Below are 21453 nucleotides of genomic sequence, written 5' to 3'. Positions count from 1 at the left end.
GGACACTCCCAGAAGTCATTTGTTGGGGGTTTCTTTGGCTTGCTTCTCTGCAGTCTGTCAGTTGGGTGACAGGTAACAATCTGCAGTGAGATGCAGGCAGGACTGCTGACTTAAGGAATCAATCTGCAATCATTGTTGTGGGGTAGGGAAGGGAGACAGGCTGTGACTTTGGCAGGACTCCAGAATCAAGCAGGAGAAAGAAAAAACTACACCAAAACGTGATTAAATGTGAATGCAGTCATGTAGCAGATCAGCATAATACTTTTGCTGCCTTTTTTCCATCCCCCCTCTCTCATTAACTATTTTTCTTTAACACCTTATGATCCAGAGCAGAGATAAGAAACTGTGCTAGGGAGTATAAATGGTAATAATGTTGTCTGTGGCTGTTTTTAAGCTTTAGTTTGCAAAGGCCTTTGCCATTGTTGATAGGCTGTTTCCTCTCATATCCTGATTGTAGTTGGGATTTTGGAAATCACAATCTGTAAATGATAGTAGCTCTTACTTCTTGAGGAAAATATGATCGAAAGAGTCGTGGTGTTTACTGCTTTACCTATCTTTTGATTTACCACACTTCTCCATTAAATGTTTTATATTTTGAGTGAACATTGCACACTTAGGGGCCTGAAGAATATGATGCAATCTGGTATACAGGGAGCTAATGCAAAGCCAGATTTCTGTGTGCGTGAAGGGTGCAAGAGGACAGAGCTATCTGTAGCATTTCCATGCAGAGTTGTGATATTCAAAGAATGGACTTCATGTGGGTTGAGGGGTTAAAAACATAACGAAGAAAGAGAAACCTGCAAGTGTGAAAAGAGACAAAGCCGGGGGAAAAGAAACTAGGTTAGAACATAATCTGGACAAAAATAATAGCTGGTAGAAAAAGGGGGGGAGGGGGGGAAGTGAAGTCCCAGGGACAGACTAAAACAGATTCAGTAAGTGCTGACAATAATAGAGCAACATGATGTATCAGGACGTAAGAGGAAGAGTCAACAGCAGATAACAGAACAGCAGGAGGAAGAGGAGCAAGGTGAGCAGGAATGCACTTTAACAGAGCAAGAGAAAAGGAGATACTGCTTCAGACTGAAAGCAGTAATAGCTGTTTGTGAGGAAAAAGGGGAAAAGGGATGAGGAATTGGAGCAGAAGGATCTAACAGGATGACTTAAAGTTCAAAGAGAAGGAATGATATTGCAAAAATAAAACTTTAATGCTGATGTTTGTTTAGCTTCTCTTTTTTTTTTTTTCATTAGTTCCTTGGCAGGCATTATGCAGCAATATTTTGGGAGGGGGTAGACCAAACAGTTGTTTTGCCATGATTGACCTATGTAATGCTATTTGTCACTGGCGTTTCTTTTTCAGTGGACTTCATTTTATGCACATTCACTTCTTTCTTTGATTGGGGTCTGAGAAACAGGGTTAAAATGCAAGAATTGAATTAAATTAAAAACTGGAACCATACCAAGTACAGCTGGGAAAGGAAGGTCCTCTTTGCCAGAAACCCACCTGGAAAGAAGCACCATTTCTTCCCTTTCCAGGAATATGTGCAGCCAGCCCACTTCTCTCTCAAGCAAACCATGCAGATTCCAGACAGCTGTGGGTAATGGCACATGGATGCCTTTGCTGTATTTGTCTACTATGGGCATGAGGTTATCTGAGCACTTCTGCTAAGTTTATACTGACGAGTGCAGATAGCACAGTCCGCATCACACTAGGCTCAGTGGTGATATAATTGGAGTTAACGTAGTTGTTAGCCTATAGAGATGCTGTGGTTAATGTTTATGTTTCATCATACAGTGGATAAAATATGTCTCATATATTAATTCATTAATAACAATGTCTGCTGCTCCTCTGATTCTTAGCTGTTTCTGGGGCTGGTTGTTCAGATTTCATGACCTCGATGGAAAAATGCTTTGTAAGAAATGTTAATGGCATCAAGGCATTTTTGGTCTTTTTCCCATCTAGAAAGTACTGACATATAATCGTTTGATTACTTGTCTCCTTTTAATACAGATTTTTGAAAGTCTTGTAAATCATTTCCCTTTAAGGATCACTCTTTATTTTTTCACGTGATTAAGCTGGGTAATCTGTTACAGGATTTTCTTTACATTTCAGCAATCCACAAAAAAAAGTGTCTGAATTAAACTCTTAATGACTTTATGGGAAGAGGGGAAGTCAGAGTTGTCTGGTGTTGGAAGAACCCTAGCTTCTTTACTTGGAAAAAAAAAAGTGTCACTATTACACTTTGACAAAGTGGGCTGTGTTTTGTCATCACTTCAGGAAGAAAAATCTGTTGACTCTTTAGATAGGTCTTTATTGAGCAGTATCCTTTGTTAGGCTTGCTCTTTACAAGCTCCTATCTAATTATTAAGAGTAGCTACATGTTTCCACCAGCAGAATTGGAAGGACTTTAACAGTCTTTTATTAGTAAAATTAAAACAAATGCTGTAGTAAAGCAAAGCCTACTAAGCACTACGCTACTGTATTTTTGTAATTACTTGCATAGTCTAGGATGGCTTGCTCAGGATTATCATTGTCACAGTACAAAGTTAGACTAATTTGAGTACCCTATGGGAACGCTTACGGAGATAGTGCAGTAGCAGCATTGAAAAAGATAGTTGTGTGCTGCTCAGGAATAAATCAGGGGCTGTTTCTTCTTTTGTGGCTTTTCTGACCAGCTGCTCCTACAGGCAATCATTTTTGCTGTCTATAATTGAGTCTTCTTGGTGTACACTGTTGTAAAACTGAGCTACATGAGGATAACAGTTTTGTTAATATGGTTTTTTGTCCATTCTAGCCTCTTCACTTTGTGTGCCACTGGCATCAAAACCATTCTTGTGGAATGGCCAGCATCATAGCTACAAAACCAGGCGCCTCCAGTGTAGGGACTGAATTTCACTTTATGGAGATTCTTTTCTGCCTAAATATACAATCGGCTTATTTACCAAGAATGTGATTGATGTAGGTCCTTGGCCATGAGTTCCACTTGACAGTGGCAAAACTTGTACCCAGGAGTAATTTTGTCCCACAAGTTGTCTTCCAGGAAGAGACAATAATGTAGTCATTATGTCTGCTGTATATGGAAGAACCACTTACATCTAGAACAAAAAAAGGAAGAATAGCCCCCTGAGGCTGATAATGATTGTCCAGCTGGCTAGAAGAGTTTTTATTTTCTGTATAATTTTCCTATTGCATTTGAGTGATGTAACTGATAAGCTAGTGTTAAGCTAAGCCTCATATTTTTCAGGCTAAACACAATTCATTGATATTTCACAGAACTTTCTCAGGAAATTCTGCTCTGCTTCACACAGTGCAATAGAGTAGTCATCTTAGTGGTACTAGATAGCTGTAGCCACATAAGTATGGAGAAAGAATGAAAAATGTTTTCTCAAGTTATAAGGAGCCAGATTCATAACCATCCGTCACTCGCCTGGGCAAGATGCTGATAAACTCCACAGAAAAATAACAAACAGCGTATCCCTATATCTGGGCTGGTGAAAATGAGATTCTTTCTCTGATTGATGTTAGCAGAGAGGCTTGTAAAAATGCATTTCCAACTGATTAGTTCAGAAGGTGTCAATCTCCTGCAGTTTTATGACCTGCAGACTGTACTCCAGATGTACATTTGCTTTTTATAAACTAACAAAGATGAATGACTAAATTTGAGCATTTCTTTGGCAACTGCACCAGATACTGCCTGGGAGACTATACAGAGATATAAAAAAGCAAAACTATGCTTTTAACCATCGGTACCCCCAGGTTTGACACTGAGCCAGGCTTCTGGAGCTAAAACCAGCAAGGGAGCTGAGCACCTCAGCTGGAAAGGGGTTTCATACCATACAAGAATAATACTGTAGAAAATCACTGGAGTCACAGACAGTTTGAGGTTGGAAAGGCCTCTGGATATTGTCTACTCTCTGCTCAAAGCAGGGTCAGCTAGGGCAGGCTGCTTAGGGCTCTGTTGGGTTCTGAATATCTCCAAGGATGGTGACTGTGCAGCCCCCCTGGGCAGCCTGTTGCAGCGTCTGATGACTCTCACAGTAAGAAACTTTTTCTGATGTTTAAGCAGAGTTTCCTGTGTTCCAGCCTGTGCCCATTGCCTATGGGCCTTTTGCAGGGAGCGCCAATGAAAGGAGTCAGATTGCATCTTCTTTGCGCCTTCCCGTGAGGTGTTTATATGCACTGATGAGATCCCCCTCCAGGCTGAACAGTTCCAGCTCTCTCAGCCTATTTCTCAGAGGAGAGGTTCTCCAGTCCCTTAATTGTCTTCATGGGCCTTTGCTGAACTCGCTCTAGCGTGTTCATGTCTCTCTCCTACTGGAGAGCCTACACCGAACCCAGCGCTCCAGGTGTGGCCTCAACAGGGCTGAGCAGAGAGGAAGGTTCACCTCTTACGACCTGCTGGCATCCCTCTTCCTTACACAGCCCCATATGACATCAGCACCTTCCTTGCTGCAAGGCCACATCACTGGCTCGTGTTCGGCTTGGTGTTTGCTAGGACTCCCAAGGTCTTCTTCACAGAGCTGCTTGCCAGCCAGCTGCCCCAAAGCACGTCCTGGTGCCTGGGGGGTTCCTCCCCAGGTGCAGGACTTTGCACTTCTCTTTGTCAAACTTCAAGAGGTTCCTGTCAGCCCATTTCTCCAGCCTGCCCAGGTCCCTCTGGATGGCAGCACAACCCTCAGGCATATCAACCACTCATCCCAGGAAAAATCAGTGATGTTTCTTTCCTCTGAAAAAGTTTAAGCTTTGATATATATAACGATGACTGTTTCATCCCTTTTATTTTCCTTGAACTGACTTCAATGTCAGCTGAGTTAAATAAGAATTTTAGATGTGCAAAAGAATAGAAATCCCAGCCCTTTACTGTTTTGCCAATCCTCTAACTGATCCACATAGCATGGCAATTCTTAGAGGAATACCTTTAGAAGATCTCTGTTTACTTACACTCTTTCAACATATGATTGAACAGAAAAATGGATGATAATTTTCCCTGCAGAAAGAAGTTATGCTATAAAGCTAGATTCTTTTGTAAGAGAAGCGGTCGTGAGCTTCCTCAGAGTGCTGCGTTGGTATATTTTTCAGTTTAGTGCAGCAAGCAAGCTCCCTCTGTAATATAAATGGAATAATAAAATGTTTGAGTTATTTCAGTCTTGCTATTCTTTGGGGGAAACAATTATCAGAATGTGATACCATATTACATTCATCTAGAAATTTTCTGTCGCTGACATTTCCAGGCTCATTTTCCTTACGACTTTACTTACAGCAAATTAGTAGTTATCAATTTGATCTTGATTTTAATCTTTCGCCAAATTAGATTTCCAGCGATGTGACACATCTACCGCTCGTTATATGTGAATATTTCAGCACATGAGGATAAAAGCAGCCACGTGTTTAAATCTTGTTTATAGTGGCCAGCATTCCTCATCATTTTATTCAGAATAAAATGTAAAGGTTAAATACCGATTTTGTTCTCTTACGCATTGACATGCAAAGCAGTGGTGGAAATTGCCTTTGCCACTAGCAACAAAACCTTCCTGCCAAAGTGTAAAGGAATTCACCTTGATAAATGCTGTGAAATATTTAAAGCTCCTTGCAGTACAGATGGGCTGAAAAAGTTGAGGAAAACAGCAGAATGGGAGTTCCTTGTTTTTTTTTTCTCCAGCAAGCCAAATAACCCCAGATAAAAGCTACAGAGACCCACCTAAAATATTTAATATTTATAAGTTAGCGGTGTATGCAGAGCCTGAGTTGCCTTCATTTTCTGGTTTGTTCCACATGTTTATAGAGAAGTATCAAACAAATACACTTAATTTATGCGCATTGAGCCTGCTAGGATTTCCATGGGAGTTTAAGAACTCAGTGGAAGCGAGCTTATTTTTCCTTAATTGAAAGTGAATTCATTAAAATCTTAATTATTAATATTCTTTCATACTACATAATTTTTCTAATCTCTCTGCTGGCCGACTCACTCGCATACAAAGGGCAGAAGGAAGAGTTTGTTCATTTTTCTGAATTTCTGCCAACAGATGGGCTGGTTGACTGCATGGATCCTGACTGCTGTTTACAGAGCTCTTGCCAAAATCAGCCTTATTGTCGTGGGCTACCTGATCCCCAAGATATTATCAGCCAAAGCCAACAGTCGCCATCTCAGCAAGCTGCCAAAGCATTTTATGACCGGATCAGTTTTCTCATTGGAGCGGACAGCACTCATGTCATACCTGGGGAAAGTCCTTTCAATAAGAGGTGAGCGTGACTCATGCTTTACTTGTGCGTACTGATGCAGTTGAAGAGTACATGAGGTGCGCACTAGAAGAAGATTCCTTGTGATCTTTGTCTTCGCGCAATGGACTTTCAGCTAAAACACTTTCTCCCTATAGATCAGTTTACTTGCGCTTATCTCCTTACCTGCAAAATTCAAATTGTCAGTGCCACTGGGTTACTTTCCATACGTGTTACCTGTGTTCTAACCAGGCACTTCATTAATGATTAAATAAATCTTTATTTAACCAGTTGATTTGGGTTAGCACAGCTGGAAATGTATCAAAGCAATGAAAACACTTCAGAAGGAAAAGCAAAGCTGCACTTTTTAAACTGAGCTCACTAAATAATATAAATTATGAATTAATGTAATGGAACTGTTAAGTGCACGACAGTATAATTGCATAAACTATTTGACTGGTGCTCTGCAAAGCAGTAATGACCTGAAAATGAACCAGTAACAGGAAGCAGGTGTCTCAGATCTCACTGAGTGAAAGAAGATGATTTACACTAGAACTACTGTGTTTGCAGTAATTTAACAGCATTAATGTGTTTGGGCACAGCAGATGATTAAAAGTTGTTGCACAAATGTTCCTTATTGCTCTTTTAAATTTTGTACTTTGTAGTCCCTGCAGTTTTACAGATTGCTTTGATAATTGAAAAGTACACTTTTCAAGAATCTGCCAGAGGTATGACTTGCAGAATGTTTAGAGTGTATAAATTCTTAAAATTCTTCAGTGAATTACTAGGCTTAGTAGCTCAGTATGGACAAAATGAACCAGAGTAACCTCAGCCAAATGAAAACAAAATGATTATATGTAGATATTGAGGTATGTGTTTATACAATGTAAATTATGTGAATTTGTAGACAAGTTGGAGGCTCAGGAATGATTTTGCTAACGGGAGTTGATGTCATGTGGAGATGTTTGTGTGTGTTTGCTGTACTAGCTATTATTCATTCAAAAGAGAATTATGAAAGCTAAATTTGTATCTGATCCTGCATCTCTTTTACAGCCTTGCATCTGTCATAAGGGGCCAAGTATTAACTGCTGATGGAACTCCACTCATTGGAGTCAACGTTTCCTTTTTACACTACCCGGACTATGGATATACAATCACCCGCCAAGATGGCATGTAAGTTCACTTTGAAGCACTTCCAAGACACAAAGACAGCAAATACATTAATAAAAGAGCTCCTTGTAAAAATAAACTAACAATTAAATAGTGGTAAAAAAAAAAAAAAAGACCTGAAAAAAAATGATTGAGCACCGCTGTACTTTGTAGTGTTCAAGTAACGTTAAACGTGCCATTGTATACTTTAGAAGGACTTGCTTAATTTAAAAACAGCATCTCAAATTCTCCATTCTTAGTGCAGCATTATGTAATGTAATGTAATTGATTTCTCCATTGCTACTAGTAGAGCTAGTCTGTCTTGAGAGAGGTATAATAGGATGAAGAATCAGTCAGTAAAATGGATGCTGTGGATGGCTTTGGGATTTTGCTTAATAGCTGCCCCTGTTCTTTTCTAGGTTTGACTTGGTAGCGAATGGTGGTGCCTCTCTGACGCTGGTGTTTGAGCGATCACCATTCCTGACACAGTATCACACAGTATGGATTCCCTGGAATGTCTTTTATGTAATGGACACCTTGGTCATGAAAAAGGAAGAGAACGACATTCCTAGCTGTGATCTGAGTGGATTTGTAAGGCCAAACCCTATCATCGTGTCTTCGCCTTTATCTACCTTGTTTAGAATTTCTCCTGAAGATAGTCCTATCATCCCAGAGACACAGGTAAACTGTTCTACAAATAGCATCTTATCTCTGTCTATAACTAAGCAACTATAATGAAAAGAGTACAAATTCTTTTTTAAAGAAATCACTAAGAAATTGCAACATTGTACTTTTTTGACTGCCCTCCCATTATAAGCGCGCCACAGAAACAGAAAATGGAAGCTGTTTTTCCACTGTGTCACAAATACCCATGCAGATCACTATCAATTTAGTTTTAATAAAGAGCATGATACTTCTATGCTTATATACTAAGAGAATTCTCTGTAAAACTAAGGGCAGCCTTACAAGGGCATGAACATGGGTGCTAACGTATGTCCTCAGAGATTGTAATGCCCAAATTATCTCAATTGCAAGAGCTGTGATTGAAACATGTTTTTTTTTCTCTAACATAGACTGCATTAGATTCCTCCATCTCAGATACCTGGTCACTAATGTAGCCTTGCTACAATCTTAAAGTAGAGTTGAGTTTCAGGAAAGGAGTATTTTATCTCATTGATTTCTGATAAAAGCCTACACTCTTTCTCTCCCTCTCTTTTTTTTTTCTCCCACCCTCACAATGTCATAATTACATAGGGCACACTTTTTCCCATTCACTAAGAAATGTATTTGCATTTTCAAGGGAAACATAGAAAATGTATTGAAATGTTTTCATTTAAAGCTTTCAAGGAAAGAGCAAAATCATTTTAAAAAAATCATGGAAAGGAGCAAGTTTAACGTAAAGATGTGGGAAAATTACAACTAAACACTCTTGCAAACCTAGATCATGCTAGAAAATCGTTGTTTTTATCCTATCTTTCTGTGCCTGTGGTGGCTGTACATCACTTGAAAGTAAGAATTTGTAAAACAATCCACTGAAAAGCAGCTCTTATTTACTTGCTTTGGCAACAGACAATAGGTTCAGTTCCTGAAGTGATGGCAAAAAGCTTAGATGGTGTATAAATCAAGAAAATGCAATAATATGAAAAATATTAGCAAATACCTATTTTCTTGGAATATCTGTAATGCTTAGATTAAATGTCTCTGTGTGAGCACTGGGACTAACGAAGGCTGGATTCCAACTGATTCCCACCTGCTGCTGATGTCTGCCTTGTCTGGTCCTTCCCCTGCTGACTGCGTTCAGCCTTTGTCTCATGGGAGTACCAGTCTGGATACTACATCTCTACCCAAATCCTTCTTTTTTTATTTTATTTTTTTTTTTAAATAAACCCTAAAGGAACAAAGTTATTTTAGAGATTTTAGTTATTTCAGATGTGATTGAGATTGGCTGCCAGGTTCAAAGGGTGGGAAGTCAGACAGGACTGGTAGCCCAGGCAGGCTGATTTCCTTACAAAAAAAAGGTCATATTCTCACTGGATCTTCAGTGCTTGGTGCTAATGCTAATTTCTGATATGGAGAAAAACGTGCTGATGGTCATGGAAGCAAAAAAAAATTTTGGTGCTCTGTAAAAACATCAAGGAGTGTTTTCTTCAGTGTACTCTGCCTGTTGTACAGGGTGATCCCCTGCTTCAGCAAGTGGGAGCTGCACAGCCATGCCTGCGACGTACCCCTGTAGGGTCAGATTCACCTCCAAAATGCATCTTGCACAATAATCTGTCTCCCAAAAAATTCACCAGTCTGATAAAAGACGAGCAGCTTCAGATTCTGTCCAGAGCTGTCTGCTCAGCTCTGGAGGAAGTGCTGTAAATCTTTCCAATTTAAAGGGGGTGATGCTAGCTTAAAGCACGGGAGTCTGGATGAAGGCACAGAGAAACAAAGCATTCCCCATGTTCTTGCAGTCGATATCAGTCACCCTGTTGATGTGGTGTGACAGCACTCACTGTCACGTACAGGAGAAAATGATGAGCTGCTGTAATCATCATCATCCCTTGAAGTGCTTCATCATCCCTGGGAGATGATGTTTCCAAAAGAGTGTACTTAGTGGCTTATGAATCCCAAAATGATCTGAGAGGGAATTAAAGTCTGTACTGAAGAAGCAGCACAAAAGAAAATGGAAAAAGAGGGCAAGCAAGGGGAAAGAAGGAATACAGCAGGTGGAGTGGTGATCACAGTCCCAGCAGACCATTATTCAAGAGCGATGATAATAAATATGTGTGAATGAAATTTGGACTACTTAGGCATGAGTTTTTATCTCCTCTTAATCACCAGTTAGCACGCGCAGCCTAGACATAACTAGCTGGGGTTAAGCCACGTGCAGGTGGGGGAGGTCAGGCTAATCTGGAGCTGTTAGTGGGTATTACATAATATTGTTGCTGGTTTTTTTCCTAATATAATAAACATATTGCAGTGTGGTCTGGCAGAAACCCAGGTGTGAGTTACAAACAAACAATCCCAAAACTGATTTTTTTGTGGCTTTCCTTCTCCTACGCTTCCGTTATTTACTTTGCTAGGCTCTAAGGTGCCTGCAGCAGGTGCTGGACAGCTTGCCTCCATTGCCCCAGGTGTGGGGATGAATGAAGACTCACAAGTTTCCCTTCAAACTGTATGTTTTCCTTAGAATTGTATGCTTGTATGAGGTTGGAGAGAAGTGACTCTGCATCTGCAGAGTATGACCTGCATGGCTACGAGTTCAAGGCAGCAGGTTAGACCTCACCTACATTGTGAGGGGACCAATTAGCGCAAATACTTTGGTTTAATTGAAATATTGCCTGGGTGAACCGTGGATGAGTGCTGTGAAAACAGTTTAAGGTTGCCTGCTTTTTTTTCTTCCTCTCCTCTGATCTGTTTCACTACTGGCAGTGCTGCACAGCAGAAGTTGGCAGAGTTTCTTTCATGAAAAGAATTAAGAGTAAAATAGGTCTGATAGGATGCCCATAGATACTTCAGTCTTACAAAAATGTTACATTTTGCTTTTCACTGAGCTAAATCTCAAAACCTTGAGTTTGAACTGAGAAAAAATGGAGATTACTCTCAAAGCCAAATATCTTCCATTTACGTGTTCTTTTTTCCAGCAAATTTTCTCATTTTCTCCTCTTCGTTTTCTGTCTGAAACCTAAAGTGTGCCTCTTAGTTTACACTTTCACTGACACATTTTTAGGCTTCTACTTAAAGAAGTGCAATTCTACAATTCTTTGGTCTCGGGCTTTGTGCAATAGCAGTAATTGTCAAGTCCTACCTGTGTCTAAGTGTGCCATCTTTACCCCTCTCAAACCAAGATGATGTTTCATTTCAGTGCAGCAGTTCAACTCCTTACGTGTCAGCAAGGCACCTTGCTCTGACATTAGGACTTAAGTTGGCACTCATTTGTGAAATCTGTTCTCAAATCCTTGTTGAAGTTGCTCATTTTGACAAAAATAGATGGCAGTACAGCAGGCATTTCCCCCCTCTGTGAATGTAAATTCCTCATTAGATGTTCCTAATAGTATGAGAGCATGTCACTCGAATCACATCGCGTAGTGGAGCAGGAAAGCATTGCAGAGCCTGGGCAATGTGAATCCTTGTGGCCTCAGGAGACCAGGAGCCCTGCACCATTTTTGTGCCTCAGTTGCCTGCTTGAACTCTTGGGCCAGCAAACTCTGTCTTTGTGAAAATTGAGGCGACCATTGTCTCAGTCCTGTAGCTTAAGTATTTCACAGCTGTCCTCCCAAGAAGCTTGATCATCGATGAGTAAAATGTCAGCCGTTAGGATGTGGCGGGAGGGCTATAACTCAGCCCCCGTGGGGTATCAGCCTTTGTGGAGGTAGTGTGATACTCTGCTGGGAGAACACAAAGTACAGACAGATTGGTTGTGCTGGCGATTCCTGATGTGACTTTTATACCCGGTGACTTTCCTGATTGCTTTACAATTGATGTGTTGTCATGGCTCCCATAGGATGCTCTCTGCTGTGCCTGATGATTTAATGTTTCAGATGAACATTAAACCGTTTAATTCTCTTTGTAATGCTTGATTCTGGGAGAGAGATTGAGATGCATAACCTTACCTCTAGATTTCTAAAGTTCGCAAGAAAATAAGTTACTACAGGGAATATTTTATGGAAAGAAGGAAGTTATAAGTCAGATTTCCAGCAGATGTTTGAGGCTTCTACGGAAACTAATAATAGGGGTTCTTTTTTTTTGTTGTTTTAAACCTCGCTGAGAACTGCGTGTGTCCTACTTTCTAATTTGATAGTAATCCAAATACACAGTGGAATTTCTTGGAAATTGAAACTTCAAGGTGTCCTCTTTATTGCCTGTTATCTCAGGCAAGAGTATCGGAAGACCACCTAAGTGTTTAACACTGCTCTGCCACAGTCAAGACTGTAAAAGAAACAGTGGTCTTAACAGGAGACCAGCGAAGTCCGTGAAATTGTGCCCTATTACAAGTGTATTATTTCTTTTTCTCCTCTTGCTTACAGAGAACTCCATCTGTTAGACCAGTTTTAATGTGCGGTAGATGAGAGTCCTGCTGATGTCCTGAGGAGGAATCTGTCTCGAGTTCATTGGTGTTTTGTGTTGTTCCTTCAAAGCCTTAGAAAGGGGATATGTTCACAATTGCTTTTCTCTGGAGTTTTTCTTTGTGCAGCAACGATGTGCTTCTCCTCTGGCTTAGATATTGCGTGTATACTGGACCGAGGGAGAGCAGACTAGATTTACAAAAAGAAATTATGCCGCTCACTTCCTTCCAGGTGATGGTATTGCTTGTCGTTTCTCTCAGCGATGCCAGGTTGTTGGTGGGGAAAACAGAAACATTCAAAGACTAAGAATTACTCTGAATTTCATTTGTCTAGTCTCTTCCAGTGCCTCCTTTATTTCCCACAGCTCTGTTATAGCCTTACTGGAAATGAAGAGCCATATGCCTACATATATCAGATTTAAGTGTTCATTTCAGACAATGAGCCAAAATACTATTTCTGATCCATTGCTGTTGTTGTTACTGCTATGAAGGAGGCAGATACAATTAATAGCATATAAGTCTTTACACACCAGTAACAGTGCTAACGTAGTTAGTGGTGGAGCATCTGGTGCCCTCCTCGAGAACATAAAACCACATTTTTTTACACAGTCAGTTGTTTAAAAGCAGCGCCTGGGGGTTCTCTAGCATAAAGAACGCTGGTGAAATCCTGAGCTAATGTAGCACTTCAGCTTTTGATCCCATGGAAGTCTCAAGCTTGATGTCAGGGATATGTGTGCTCTCCTGAAGGCTGCTTTCTGCTGATTCTGATTAGTGTTTGGTCTTCAGACTTCAGGACAGGGAGACAGGAGGGTTAAACAGAACTTCCCCAGGAAGTGCTCCTTCAACACCACCAAGGCTGTGATTCTGCATCCTTTGCCTCCTGTTAGGTTTATAAACGTGCCTAGATGCTTCTTTTTCCTTATTGAAATAAGCAAGGCTGCTCGGTGGCTGTTCAGCTGAAGTACTCGCTCTCAGCACTTAAAAACATGATTCCCCTAATACGGTTTTGTGTCCTGACGGAGGGATAGGACACTATTGTCTGTCCTCATCCACATTACGCAGAAACCCCCCACATCCATCCATCACCCACTGAAGCTCCTCAGCGCAGAGGAAGAGAGGAGGTGGAGGACAGGGGGGGGGAACCTTTTAAAAATAAAATTGAATCATTGCACCTCTCTGAAATGAGAAAGTGGTGAGCTGATGTCTGAGTAGTGAATATTGATCAGGAAATATGGAAAAGCTTTCCCTGAGGCATCCTACTTATCTCTCCGAAATAAATGGAAGAATGCTCAGGTTTAAAGTATTTACAATCCACAGATAATGCAAATAATAAACCACGGAAAAGCCCTTCCTGTGTTACACGTGAACTACAGGAGCAACTAGGCACCCTAACCCAAATCTGAAGCCCTGCACTGTTTCGAGGCTCCTCTGCCTTTATTAGGAGATGGGCGGCAGCACTTGGGTAAAAGATGCTTTTCTGCCTCTTCTGGAATTAGCATTTGGGAATGTTCTCCCTCTTCTTCTGACCTCCCCCCTTAAAATAAAGGAGACAGCTCTGAAATCCTTCAACAGAAAGTATCAGCTAAACAGCTTCAGTACAACAGAGGTTGGACTGTGCTTTTCAGAAGGAAAGAAAAGGTGAAATACCGCTTGTTATTGATTTTTATTTAATACGTTAACTGAAGGCCAGCTTTAGATGATAATTCATAATGGACTGTCATGTAGCTTCTTTTTCTAATATCTGCACTGTACTGTTTAATTTCCAAATCATTCAAATAGTGCCTTTTGTTCTTACCAATGCATAGGTACTTCATGAAGAAACTACAATACCAGGAACCGATTTGAAGTTATCATACTTAAGCTCCAGGGCTGCAGGATATAAATCTGTTCTGAAGATCACTATGACCCAATCTGTGATACCGTTTAACTTAATGAAGGTTCATCTTATGGTGGCAGTGGTGGGAAGACTTTTCCAGAAATGGTTCCCTGCATCTCCAAATCTGGCTTACACTTTCATATGGGATAAAACTGACGCGTACAACCAGAGAGTCTATGGATTATCTGAAGCTGTCGGTATGTGCGTTAAAAAGAGGGTTTTTTGTTTGGGTTTTTTTCGCATTTTTTCTGTTTTACTGAAAATAGAGAGGCATACTTTCCCCGTACGCAGTAGCATTCTGACATAATTCACAAAATGGACTTCTTCTGTACCTGTTCTCATCTACTTCCTTTAATAGCCAAAATTATTTTAATAACCCAAGATTGCTTTCTCAAGTATTTCGGAGTCCCGTTCAGTATTTTCAGTATGTCTAACGAAGCCATAGGGATTCTTGGGTATCCTGGGAGAGCAGCAGAATGTACATAGTTCAAGGAGTTCCATTCCCTAAAGTAGTCACCTGAGCAAGTTTCTATATTTAATGAGGAAACATACTGTTTTTTTCAGTCTCTGTGGGCTATGAATATGAGTCTTGCTTGGATCTGACTCTCTGGGAGAAGAGGACTGCCATTTTGCAGGGCTACGAACTGGATGCCTCTAACATGGGTGGCTGGACGCTGGATAAGCATCATGTTTTGGACGTTCAGAATGGTAAGGAGTTAAGTTTCTTCATGCTAATTTTAATGGCTAACTGCCCTGCACGTCAGGCATCTCATTCCCATTGTAAAAGAAAAAAAAGAAAAGGAAATTATGGGATGTTTTGTGTCTGATAAATGTTGTAAGCTTTACAGTGCATGTCATGTTTATTACTTCTGCAAATACTTATGCATTAATAATAGCATCTAACAGCAACAGTGTCATTCTGTGTTGGATATGTTCACCAAAAAAAAAGTTGAAACTGTTATTAAAAATTTAGTGATGCTAAGGAAACACTTTTTCCCAAGCAATTGTAGGTTTCAGCATTGTTGGTGGCATTCATTGGTTGTATGGTAGCAGTATCTTGATCAACATTTCCACTGTCATTTCTCACTGTGAGTGAAAATAAAGTGGCAGTAGTGGGCATTCCTGCCAAACCGAGAGCACTTCACTCCCAGGGTGAAGACCTTTATTTGTACTGGAGGTTTTGTACCTAGAGCTCATGATATCCCCAGCCACTGCGTGGCTGCTGGTGGGAGCTGTTAGCACATGGGTACTGTCTGTTTGGGAGGATGAGCCGCCATCTTCCCATGTAAACCCTTCCATGAGGTACATCCTCTCTGGGGTGCTGTGGTCAGCCCAATGACCAGCAGGTGACAAATGACACTGCCTTCAGGCAGTGAGAGCCTGTGTGCCCCTCACTGTCGGAGCAGAGCCTAGTTGCTAGCGAGCAAGTCCTCCTTCATCTCAGCAAGACACGTTTCCAAGGACCATGCCGTAGCACCAAGGTCAGTTGGTCCCATGTGCAGCTCTCTGGTGGCTGCCGTGCCAAGCAAACCCCAACTGAATGCTGCACAGGAGGGAATTGGGAACAATTTGGCTGAAAGAGAGGTGAAGAAGGTAAAGTTGCATGGCTCAAGGTGGAAGTTGGTTGTACTGTATTTTTATGGAAAGGAGGAGCCCAGAATTCATTCAATGGCGAGAGAGTCACCACTGTGGTACCTGGTGTCCCTCGGCGGTTTTCTGCAATGCCTCCCTTTATTTTGTGAGATGCACTAAGCATCACCTAAAGCATTGCTTCTGGCTCATAAGGCAAGCAAGGTAACCAAGTACAGGGAAGGGTGTCATTGTATCTAATTTAAAAGCGAGGTGAGGAAGAATGCAAATTCCTGAAAGGTAATCCACCTGAAAATGTGAGGAGCTACAATTATAAATACATACATACGACTGATTCTGTTCACAAGCTGAATCGATGGTAGCTTTAAATTATGTTCAAGAGTATGTAAGTAATGACTTATCAAAGTGAGGTGTGTCTAATTGAATAAACGAAGTGGAGAGTTGCAATGACAAGGCAGGTGAATGGGAGAAATTTATTCAGAAGAGAGTGCAGACACTGTTTGCACAGACATCCCCAGCTCCTGCAGTAAATAGTCTAATGTGCATCTCTTAGTCTGTGATAATAGAGGAGAAATGTGAAGGACCCATTTTTCAAGGTAATGACAGAATAAATCAGGTGCAATAGTGCACTGTGCTGACTTGTAGAATTCCTCTGATGAAAATTATAGAACTCAGCTATTTCAGGCAAAATTATGGTTCCATGATTGTCATAAATGATGTAATCATAGGAGAGGGGATTTCGTATACTACTAATGCATTCTGGCTTTGACTATTCATGAAAAATACATTCTCCTTCTTTGAGTTAGATTACTTATTTAGATTACTTGTCATTAAGTTTCCATAAACCATTTTCATTCTTCCCAGTTTTATCATGTTTATTGCTCTTACGTGTCTAATCTCCCAAATTTTATAACATTATCAAATAGTGAAGCCACCTAAAGCATTTAAAGAGGCAAAGTATTTTTTCCGCATGTCTGTCAGTATGAAGAGTTCAGTTTTGGGGTGGGGACTGAAGGAGGAATCCGTCTTCCATTTCCACAATGCATCTCAAAGAGGAATGCGTCCCCCAGCCCCAGGCTGCCTTTGGAACTGTACAGCCAACCATTACAACATGTATCACTGTGAAATACAAGGTGACACGTGGCTTTTGTGGATCCTACCACGGAAAGATGTATTGTGACTTAGGAGTATCACCATGATAGCTGACCGTTGGTAGACTGCACCTTGATGGATTCATTGACATCTTTAATACTGAGGGTTCCGGCAACACTTTAGTATGCTGTAAAACCAAACATTTTTTTCCAAGACTGAAGATTTAACATAACACATGCATTTTTCTTCTCAATTTCCTATGGAGGCACAAGGAAGAAAAATAGTGCTGAAACATCTCTTTGTCTTTACGAAATTACTGTTCCTTTCATGCCTCAAAGCAGAATTAAGTTTAAGAGGCAGGTTGGCCTGGCACCACATTTTTTTGGTTTTTTTTGACATTTTAAATAACTGCCTATAGCTGCAGACATGGTACTGAGGCAGACGTTGTTGCCAGAGGTACACTTTCATTGTGAGCTGAGTAAGGAGCCTTTTATAGTGTAAGATTCAACTTTTTTTGAAGTAGCTTTTTAATTAATATTTACAATATGCAGCAGTGATCCAGTTTAGATGACGTTTGACATCACATTCATAGTTAGCTATAATAGCAAATACCTTATTTTCTTTTTTAGAATACATCCACGGGTGGAATTTCAGTCATTTCGGGACAATTTCAAAATGGAAACATTTAAAATAGTTTTTACTACTTCCAGCATACAAGATAATGCTTTCTGTGTGTTTTAGTGCATTTGTGACTTAATTACAACTATTACTTGTAGTGAGAAAAATATGGTCCTTTAGAAGTCCGTTAAAATTTATTAAATGAAGAAGTATTCAGAATGCCTATGTGTCATTTCATGTACATACATTCAAAGTTTTAATAAACTGCTTTCCATTTTGTGATTTATTTATTTATTTATTTTGCATTATCTGCCAGGAATCCTCTACAAAGGAAATGGTGAAAATCAGTTTATATCTCAGCAGCCCCCCATTGTCAGTAGCATTATGGGCAATGGAAGAAGACGCAGCATCTCCTGCCCAAGCTGTAATGGTCAAGCTGATGGTAATAAATTACTGGCTCCAGTTGCCTTAGCTTGTGGGATTGATGGCAGTCTTTACGTGGGGGATTTCAACTATGTTCGACGGATATTTCCATCTGGAAATGTAACTAGTGTTCTCGAGCTAAGGTAAGTTTTTCTCACATCATGGACCTTTAGAATTGTGAATTGCTGTTGCAAATAGCTTGTATGTAACAGATCGCTGGCACTGTGTAAGTCAGTTTCCAAATACTTGTGGAAACAACAGGAAGTCAATTAAAAAGATTTTAGTATATTTGAAATAGTATTTAAAACTGAAGTAAAAGGAAAATACCACGGTAAAGTATCTGAACTCTACACACCCAAACGGTGAGAATTTAATCTACCCAGAGTAATTGTTCTGTGGAGTTGAAGGGTTAACCTACGTAGTTGTGATGAGCGGACCGCTTCACTAATGAGAGATTTAAATGTTGCCTTCTTTTCCTCTCTTAACATCCTTTCTGAGTATTTTTCTAATAATGTTTTTCTGTTCTTTTTTACTTGCTCCCACCAAGAAATAAAGATTTTAGACATAGGTAAGCATTTCTTAAAGAAGATTTATATTTTTCTAACTGTTCCTTTTTCTTTTTTTAACAAATGAATGCTTATAATGGACTAGTCATTTCTAAGATGTATTATTAGAAAGGAGGAGTATTTTTCAAAAATAATGAGTTCATATGTTTTAGTTATGTCAGCCGCCAGGCGGTATCGTCCTCTCGGATACGAGCTCCTATTCTCTCATCACTCTCTGTCCGCAATCAGGCTTCTCTCTGTGCTGTATGTGCCCTCCTTTCCCCCGTGCTCCTATCTTCTCACTCCTGTTCTTTGCTGGCACTTCTGGTGATCCTACCAAAGCTCCTTCATTAATCAGATCCCCCAAACCTAATGAGAAAGGCATATAATTACTAGAAGTATGAAGTGAGTTCATTTCATTGACCCTCCGATGCGGAGACTTTTGGAGCTCACATTTAACAGACTTCAAATTTGAACTTTTCTTAATAGTGAAAGCTGAAATTGTCATGTAACAGGACAATTCCAGGAGTTAAGATGTTAAAGTACACCAGGATTTACAAGATTTGTCATAGACACAAGGTGAATTGGAAGGTTTGTAGTACGGCGTCCCTCTGGCACGGCATAGGTGCAGTCGTGGCAAGAACAGATGAAGGAAGGTGGATGCTGAGAAGTACTTTGCCACAGCAGCTATCACAGAAAAGTAGACAAAGCCAAAGTCGTGCTGAAATCTTGTTGGATACGTGAAGCCCTGCGAGACTGACAGAACTGCTAAGTACAGGGGTCAGCAGCCCTGTGGGCCTCTCCTTTTTCACCACGAACCCTTTTCCTTCCTTGTTTTTAAACAAAGAGGGTACCTCAGTTATCCTTTAGCCTAGTGATTTTTTAAATTCACTTTGCTCTGGGCATAGTCGCTCATGAGGAAGGGGTTTATGTTTAAGAAATTGTTTCAAACATGTGAGGCAAAAATTTCCACAACTAAATAAGGCATTTGCACCAGTGCTAATGATGAGAACAGGGAGGTGATGCATAGTCTGACTGGTTTGAAGTTATTTGCCAGGTGTGACTTGGAGGCAATTTCTTCTCTTTAGTGGTTTTAGGTTCTCATTATTAAGTTTAATTTGCAGTTGTTACACTACTTTTAAAAGAAATACATCCCTTGTGTGATCACAAGCTGTGATTGCAGCTGGGTAAGACATTGTCTTGACAAATGTATGAAGTAATATACAAAATGGGAATTTGAGGAGGTGGGGGTCGGTCTCTGCTCCCAGGTAACAGTGATAGGACGAGAGGGAATGGTCACTGTCCCTGGAGGTGTTCAAGAAAGGTGGAGATGAGGCACTGAGGGACGCGGATAGCGGGCAGTATTGGTGAGAGGTGGACGATCGGACTGGAGATCTTAGAGGACTTTTCCAACCTCAATGATTCTGTGATTCAGTGATTCTAAATGCTAGCTGGGAGCTGTTACTTCTCACGTGTTTGCCTTTCCTCACCTGCAGGCACTGTGCTGCACGCGGGCTGCAATGCCTCTCCCACCTCACGGAGCCCATGCTCTAAGTTAGGGAGACAGTGCAGGTTGGATTATCCTTCAGCATACCAATGACCTCACGTTTTTTCAGTCTGAAAGCTGAGCTGGTGTCTTTATACACACTGCTGCCTATGGGTGATTAATGCTGATAGGCATTCACAGAAGAGGTAATTTTTAGAAGGACTTTGAAGACAGGAAGGTCACTTGCAGGCTGTGGCGCTGTCCCAGAGAGTCCTCAGGGAGACAGAAGAAAGTTCAGTAGGGCCTGAAAACAGCTTTGAGTTTAGAAGGTGCATGGTGAAAGGGAGGGTATAGATCAGGGAGAGCGTTTTTATGAAGCTCTGCATGGAGAGTAATGCAGGTGATCTGTGGATTTAAAAGAACAGCAAAAGCAAGGTAAGACAATGGAAAACAGATCACTATACCAACTAAACAGTAGGCAGCACTTAAAAGTATATTTTTGTAACATTTTAAATTTTATATTAAGAAAACTAGCAACAGGATTGGGAAAATACGGAAAGTCTGGTTGTGGAAGGGGCCTGAGCCATGCGTGCACTTGTGAGTGTGTGCTTTAAATCATTAACACCGTTATTAAGTGCAGCTAGAACCAGTTAATTTGTTGACGTTTGTATTTCCTGGACCCCACGTGGGCATGTAGCTGCTTAGTTTTCAGAGCTCCTTGCAGTGACGAGGAGGTGCTGAGTGAGTCGACATGTCACCGACTGCATTTTATTTCTTGGTTTTTGATGTTATTGGTAAAAGGCAGAGCATTAATATTTGGGTTTTTTTTTATAAACTGAGAAAATATCCTTAAAGATCAGCTGTATATTTTTTTAATGCGTATATACTAATCACTAGTAGAACTCATCCTGAATAACCGCGTCGTTTCAGTTGGAATTAATTAAAACAGGGAAATGTTTTCATACTTCTGAAGAGAGCAGCTTAAAAAATTCTTTTTAGATAGAAATGATTGTCAGGTGTAAATTATTGATTGATTTGATGACTCTTTATTCCAACTCTTGAAAAACAAATTTCAGACAATGCTAACTGAGGTGAAGAAAAATACTTTAATTTAGATTTTAGTAGTATAAGAAAGGACTTTCTTTTAAGTTACAGTGAAATAAAATGTAATTGCACATTTCACATTTTGCAGCGTGTTTATATTTGAAATGTCTGGAAAGTTTCTGGAAGACCAAAGTAATCGTACAAATGGGTGTAATTTAATTTCCAGCCTATGGAGGTATAAATAATTTGTACACTACACAGTGATCATATAAATGATCTCTGCGTAAATTAAGGTTTGGAAAACACCTTTAAGCTATTCGGTACGTTGGCAGGAACGGGTTTCTAGCAGACAGAAATTGGATGTAA

General features: G+C 40.4%; 1 protein-coding gene across 24 annotated transcripts in view; it reads left to right on the top strand.

Moving 5' to 3' along the window:
• Positions 1-21453, top strand: part of TENM3 (teneurin transmembrane protein 3) — a 355944-nt gene that overhangs the window by 295982 nt on the left and 38509 nt on the right. For all 24 annotated transcript variants that reach the window (XM_021397105.1, XM_021397104.1, XM_021397120.1 and 21 more), the window contains 6 exons: positions 6022-6238; positions 7268-7387; positions 7783-8044; positions 14219-14486; positions 14854-14997; positions 17906-18155. In XM_021397105.1, coding sequence (XP_021252780.1) covers positions 6022-6238; positions 7268-7387; positions 7783-8044; positions 14219-14486; positions 14854-14997; positions 17906-18155 — 1261 coding nt within the window. The remainder of the gene's footprint in view (positions 1-6021; positions 6239-7267; positions 7388-7782; positions 8045-14218; positions 14487-14853; positions 14998-17905; positions 18156-21453) is intronic.

This window comes from Numida meleagris, chromosome 4 (assembly GCF_002078875.1).
Source record: "Numida meleagris isolate 19003 breed g44 Domestic line chromosome 4, NumMel1.0, whole genome shotgun sequence".
Lineage (NCBI taxonomy): Eukaryota > Metazoa > Chordata > Aves > Galliformes > Numididae > Numida > Numida meleagris.
Note: the sequence above shows the minus strand (reverse complement) of the source record. Positions and strands in the feature narration are given on the sequence as shown.